Here is a 6,986-nt window from a genome sequence, read left to right as displayed (position 1 = left end):
GCCGGGGCAGGGCTGGTGCCTCAGACGGTGAGACGCCCCAGGTGCGGCTGAGGCAGCGAGAGGAGGCTGAGGAGACGCGAACCCTCCCCCCTCCGGCACACCGGGTGTTTCGGGCAGGCCGCAGCGTGCTGGGCATCTTGCTTGGCGCTTGCCAGTGGCCAGTTACCAACTTACCTTTTAAATCAAGGGTTTTTTGCCTTAGTTGTGATTTTGGAGTCATTAATCCTTTTCTCTGTAACGTGTAGGTGGTGGTGTCAGCTTCTAAGTTTGCAGGCTGGTGCCTGCCATTTCTTGGACATAGCCTCTCCAGAGCAGTCTGCCCCACCTGTCTGTCAGCAGAGCATGGGGCAGGACCCATCCGTCTCTGAGGCACGTCTGTCACACAGTTCCTGCACTTGGTCTCTTCAGGTAGCAGGTTAACCATCACACACTGGCAGTGGTTGGTTTTAGGAGGTACTAGGCACCAGGCGTGGTGAATATTGTGCCAGCTGGCCTGGTTCTTCTGTGCAAGTGTGTGTATGCGAGAGCAATAGTATCTTGAAAGCAAGATCTTAGTAACCACTGAGGAAATGAATGTCAGCAGCAGAGGCGTTTTCCCATTTTATTAATCACTATTTAGTTTTAGACTTTATGCTTTAGTGGTGCTGAGAAAACACCATATCTGTCGAGTGCGACAGGTCGTTCTTGCCTGGTCATTCCTTGGTGCTGAGCATCTTGACATGCTCTTGTAGCTGAAGTGACTATATTTACATCTGATTTTGTTGCTTTGATTATGAGCAAGAGATTTTTTTTGTGTGTTTTTTTTGCTTCCCCCCTGCCTCAAGTAAACACTGTATGTGAGGCATTAACATTTCAAAACACACATTAAAAGAGCATTTAGCAATGTTCAGCCATTTGGATTACTCAATTGGTTGAACAAAGCTAACCCTGTAATTTTGCATACAAGGTGTCTTACACATGAATGAAAACAAGGAGGGAGTATGGTAGGTGCCTTCTCTTTGCTGGAATGCTCTGTTCTGTGTCCTGGAGAAGATAGGTATGAAACAGGATAATAACCACAGTGAAATTTTCTCTCTTCAGCCATTCTAAAATGTTTGTATTTATGTGGCTTGTATATATAGCAAGAGGCTAAAGTGCATCTGAATCGGAGTTTTTCTTTTTTAATCTGTAAGGGTGAAGGGAGTGAAGAGCTTCACAGTCTTCCACCTGGAGGATTACACTTCTTGTGAGACCCTCATGAATCTGTGGAAGGGCTTGGGTAGGCTTAGCTGGTCTAGTGCTTTGTGTGGGTTCTCTAAAATAAAGAATAGGCAGGGAAGAAAGTCTGGATATAGGCAATGTTCATTAAAAAACTTACTCAGCAGGATTTTTCATATGTCTTAGTAACATCCACCTCTGTATTGCAGGTGAGCCCTATAGTACCAAACATGTGTGTGGTGAAGTCCAGAGTACTGAGAGGGGGCTGGAATTGTTCAGTTCATGTAATATCTTCTTTCCTCCTGCAGCGGTTAACCTGGCGGTTGGAAGAACCCCTCTGGCTGCAGAGAAGTCACAGGATGTTTTCTGAAAAATACCTTTGGAGCTGTCTTATCTCTTCTGCTTGATCTTAAGTGTTACTGTACCAAATAGCTCCTAGGCAGGACTGGTGCTGATCAGAGCTCAGCTTTGAGGCTTTTTTTCTGACTTTGATCCCCCAGTAACATTTCCCCCTTTGCAGACATGAGGCTTTTCCCCAGCACTCAGCGAAGTGCCTTGTTCCCCCTCCAAGCCTGAAAATCAGACTCTTCTGTGAGCCTGGGTTGCCATCCAGCTCACCTTTGTGGTATATTTTAATCTGTAGAGCATGAGGAGTTTCCCATGGCTCCTTCCTGCAGCTACTTCTAGTCTCAAATTCAGTTCAGGATAAACGTGCCTCTTCTTTTTTTTTTTTTTTTTCCCCCACAGCTACAGTTGCTAAAGTCATTGATAAATTTGAGGATGAAACTGCAGATGACAGTCTCCCAGTTGGTGATATACGGAAAAAAGCTTCAGCCTCTCTCTTGGAAGCTGATAAAAGGTACATTGGAAAAGCTACATCTCGCAAAGCCTTGCAAGAAGAGCTCTGGGGAGATGCTCTGTCTGAAGGTAAGACCTAATTTTTTTCCCATTTTCACTAGACTAGTTAAAATTTGATGTTAATGTATTAAGTGAGCTAATGCCATCAGAACTGGGATGACAAACCTCAGGTCCCTGTTACAGGGCAGGCAATAAAGAAGTACAATTAAGTTGCACACCTTCCTGAAGTGCCTTTCTGAAATTCAAGACACATTTTTTGGCTTGAGGGAAGGGGAAATCCTGGAGGAGAGGTCACTTTTCCAAATGGAGGCACAAGTATGACTGAATGTAAAGTGAGGTTCAGTGTACTGACTGAACGTTCTGCAGAGGAAAAGGAACAAGCTCCCTTTTGATGCCAATATATCTTGGGGACTGCTAGTCTATAAATATTGTAATTTAAAAAATGTGTATAAACAATTCTGAGTATGCTGTGTGCTTATCATGTCATTGTTCCATGGGAGAGCTAAGCCATGGATTCACTAATCATTGCCACAGGGCATGTGAGTTGGGATCTTACTGTGGCTGTGACCTTGCAGTTCCATTATGTAGCCAAAACAAAGAGTAACATCATACATGGGTAAAACAGAGTTTGGACCTGGGGCAACCCAAACCAGGAGATATTGATGATACATACTGCAAAGCAGCACATTTTACTGGTAAGTAAATAACTTTTTTTGTCTTTTAATTATTAGCTGAAGAAGCATTAGATGAATGGTACAGCGGCAGTGAAGATTCAGAAGAGAATGGCAGCTTAAGCAGTAAAACAGAGAAGAAGCCCAGCAGTGCTGGCAGTGACCAGGAGGATGACTTGGAAGAAGATGAAGAAACAGATCTGTCTGTCAAGGCCAAGGCACCAAAGTTCAGTTTCCAGAATATCACAGACTTTGAGAGATTTACGGAGGGTATGGATGACATAGGAAGCAGCGAAGGGGAGGATGAAGATGATGATGAAAATGATGCCAGCATGGAAGAAGGAAGTGATGAAGAGGAGGAATATGAGAGTGAAAACCAGAACAATATAGAGGAAAATAAAGACAGTGAAGATGATGGGGGGGTCATGACATTCTCAAAAAGACAAGAGGATGAAGAAGTAGAGAAAGGAAAAGCTGTGAAGAACCAGCTAGGTTTGTGCACATTTACTTTGTATTTTGATAAGACTTTCACTTTGCTGACACTGTTGAAAGTGGCCATGTTAGGAACCACTTCAGCATGTTAACATGCTGCTAACATACGGTGTATGCATGCTACAGCAGCCCTAGTGATTTGCAAATGTTCTGCCAAATCTGCAATGCAAACTGGTGTCACTGCTGGTACAAAAGCTCGTGCTATGAAGTGTATTTATCCACTGGCCTAATTGAACCAGTGCTGAATATACTTGTATTGATAGGGATGGGGACTTCTGCACTGGTAGTGCTGTGCAGTGATGCTGATACTGCTTCTGTTTTAAAAATGTAATACTGAATGCAGTTTATTCCTGCCTGCCCTGTTAAACTATCAAACCTCCATTTGCAGAATGTCCTTTTAAACAGTAAAGCAAAGGGATGATTTTTTGGGTGGGTTACAGAATTACACTCTGGATCATAGGATGGGATGCAGCTTTGTCCAGAGACACCTTGTTTGTACCTATTTTGTGCTGGGTCAGTGCATGCAAAGATTTGCCCTAAGCAGGAGTAATGGAGCACAAAGGGGTGGGCCTGTGCTGTGAAATCAGAAGCTCCTTCTCAAGGAGAAAATGCTGTGGCTTGCTGAATAATTATTTTATTTTCTCTTTGTTATGAAGCTTTGTGTGATCAACTGTTGGAAGTGAGAATCAAGATGCAGAAGGCACTCATGACAGCCAACCGGCTTCCACAGCCAGATACTTACCCACTTTTCAGGAAGGAAGGTGGACAAGAGTTTGACAGCGCTGTCCAGAACTGTAAGAATTCTTCAGTCTCTCTTCTTGGGGTAGACTCTGCTGTAGCCAGTGTGTTTTGCCTGTGTGGGGAAGTGTTAATGGCAAAGTGAGGGTTTTGAGTTGCATGTGTCTATAGTATTAGCTGTTGGTTTGCATTGCCTTAATCATTAATTAGCCACTGTGCAAACAGAAACCAGAAAGTGTTTCCTACCTCAGGCAGAGAAAATATCCCCTATGACCCGTATCTATAGATGCCTAGTTGATCTCTGCTGGTGTTCTCTTGTCACTTAGCTGATGTTGGTAAGACTCAGCCCAAGTCCTGCTGCTATTTTTAGCTCATGTGGGGATTGAAGTTCGCTTATCAGATCAAAGTTTGTTGCTGGATCCTAGAAATAATTTGGTTGTTGCTTCTTGGTGTAGAGTTGGGATGCTGCTTTGTCCAGAGATACCTTGTGGTACCAATTTTGTGCTGGGTCAGTGATTGCAGATACTGCTCTAACCACTAGTAATGAGGCACAGAGGAGAGGAGAGGCCCTGCACTGTTAAATCAACAGCAGATATCTTTTCAGCTTGGAGTTGCTTCATCTGTTTGTTTCTTAGCATTACTATTAATGATATTGATCTGATGAGATTGGCTGTAGATTCTCCAACATGGCAAATACAATGTGCACGCTCCAGCTGATAAGAGCAAAGTACTGAACTTCAGAGTGTTGTGGATCTATTTAATTTTTAGATTTAGACACCTTTTTTACTGGCCCTAAGATAAATGCACTGGGAGAAAAAATGTCTGCTATGTTACCCTTAGGAATAAACGCAGACTACTGCAAGTGTAAGTTTGTGTCCTTTTCTCCCTGACATGTTTGTAGTTTGCTGTCAAAACCTCCACAGCTGCCAGTGTTTATGCACAGATTGTTCTTTTTTCCTAATCTCACTAATCAGAAATTAATGAACCTTATAGGATATTTTCCCAGTGTATTTGAATAATACAGATAAGCCCAGTAGCATTTTAAAGCTTGCCAGGTTAGTTACCCTTTTACTGCTGTTTCTTCTTTCCCAATCTTGAGCCCAACTGCTCTCTTTCCAGAATGTTTCAGCTCCACAGGTGAGCACCCCATGGAGGATCCCAGGAAACCCCTTTGTGTGCACCAGTCATTGGAAACACTGTAGTAGTGTCTACAGCCTTTCACATGAAACATCAGAGATGTCACCTGCATCTCTGGTTTGCTGTGGTTGTGTATCCATTCAGCCACACCATGTGCCAGTTTGTTCATGATGGACAGAAAAATTTTGGGTTGGGCTGGCACAAGTCATATTCAGACTGGATTAGGAACTTCCACCATCATTTAACTTGACCCTGAATCTTGCCCCTACAGCAAGTTTTGACTGTCATCTTATAGCTTATACCTGATCTCAACATGGTAGCTAATCAGTTTATCTGGAGTTACAGCAGGTGAGGTACTTCATATTCTAAAGTTAGCTCTGCTGCTTTAAATGAAGTGATTAAGGAAAAAAAAAGGCAAACTCCCGACAATACTGAGCTGACCTTTCAGTGAAATGCATGTTATTAATGTATTTAATGAGATGCATTACAAACTGCACTGAGCACCATGTTTCATTACAGGTCTAAAATGCAGTATCATTAAAGACCTTTAATAGAAACAATGGTTGACATTTTGATATTTCCCATAGCAAAATACACCCAGGAACATGGAGTATAACATTGTATGCAGTACAGCAGAGAGGTTAATCTTTCAGTTGCCCAGAATGCTAAAGGGAAATCCACTGTAAAGTGTTGGAGTGATTCCCTCCCCACCTTCATTTCCTAATCTGAGCAGGACAGTTGCAGTAGCACGGTGATATTCCTGATAGCCTGGATTTGTTTTCTGTATTTCATCTGTGAAGACAGCAAGGAAATATAGCTGGAGTGACCTGGGCAAAGTTAGCAGGGGAAGCAGACAGAAAGTAATCAATTTAGGAACATTCTGCTACTACTACACTTGTTTAGTGTTTTCTGGTGTTCTCTAAGGGACCAAAGTTCTATTCCTTTTTTTATGTCTGGTTTTCAAAGCAAGATCTGTAGTAGTGCAATCAAGTAGGTTTCAGTAGCTAGTAATTTTTGAAAAGCTGCACTGTAGTCCAATGCAGCTATCTTTCACTGCCCTGAAAAACTGATATTTCCAGAAGTTACAGTGTGCCAATCATGAAATAAGGAGTAAACTTACACATGAAGATCTTACGAAAGACTAGGGATGAGACCCATTTCCCTCTCACTTTTCTGTGTTGTCCCTTTGAGACGGATTCATGTCTAACCACACCTAGAGCTTTACCTCGGCAGCCTGAGCTATGTTACATCTTCCTTCACAGAGCTTCTGCCAGGGTAGCAGGGCTGTGACCTGTCAGTCCAGTAAGTGAAACTCAGTCCTTTCTGATAAGATACATCAGAGTATATTTAAAGTTCTTCTGTTAATTGATGTGCCTTGATTTATGAGGGGGAAAAAATCTTATTATAAATCAGCTTCCAATAAAAGCCCTAATTTTAGCTGATCAAGTAGTTCAGTGGCTTCTATTAAAATAAACTTTTTTACTCAGTTCTGAACAGCGGATGTAGTGGACTGAGTAAACATTTCTGGGCTCCTGAGTTCTCATCCCAATTTTGTTACTTGTTTATGGATGGGATCCCATTCCCCAGATAGGAAAAATCAAGAATTTTGCCTGAGAAAGCTTTAAAGATGAGTGGAAGACAGTACTGAATGGTGAAGTGGTTCCATTGTATGTGATGCTCTTCAGTCTTGGACAGGATTTGGGAAAATCATGACATTGACACTATTTTGGACTGGATGATACTGTCCTTTCAGAGAAGCTTCAGCACTTCATTCCAAATCCACAGAAGTCTGGCATGCTTTAATTATTGTCATTGAATAGGGCAAAAAGATTTGGTATTCAAATTGCACAAAGTAGTTGGTGCCAAAAATCCAGGCTGGATATACACTGTAGC

At 42.4% G+C, this 6,986-nt stretch overlaps 1 protein-coding gene across 1 annotated transcript in view; it reads left to right on the top strand.

Annotated features, from left to right (window-relative positions):
* The first annotated feature begins 957 nt into the window (after positions 1–957).
* AATF (apoptosis antagonizing transcription factor) overlaps positions 958–6,986 on the top strand; it is a 50,232-nt gene continuing 44,203 nt past the window's right edge. The window contains exons 1-5 of the mRNA XM_010009105.1: positions 958–983; positions 1,173–1,258; positions 1,945–2,124; positions 2,787–3,218; positions 3,875–4,012. Of these exons, the coding sequence (XP_010007407.1) occupies positions 958–983; positions 1,173–1,258; positions 1,945–2,124; positions 2,787–3,218; positions 3,875–4,012 (862 nt within the window). The remainder of the gene's footprint in view (positions 984–1,172; positions 1,259–1,944; positions 2,125–2,786; positions 3,219–3,874; positions 4,013–6,986) is intronic.

The sequence above is a fragment of the Chaetura pelagica genome, unplaced genomic scaffold, assembly GCF_000747805.2.
Source record: "Chaetura pelagica isolate M959 unplaced genomic scaffold, ChaPel_1.0 scaffold72, whole genome shotgun sequence".
In the NCBI taxonomy this organism is placed as follows: domain Eukaryota; kingdom Metazoa; phylum Chordata; class Aves; order Apodiformes; family Apodidae; genus Chaetura; species Chaetura pelagica.
Note: the sequence above shows the minus strand (reverse complement) of the source record. Positions and strands in the feature narration are given on the sequence as shown.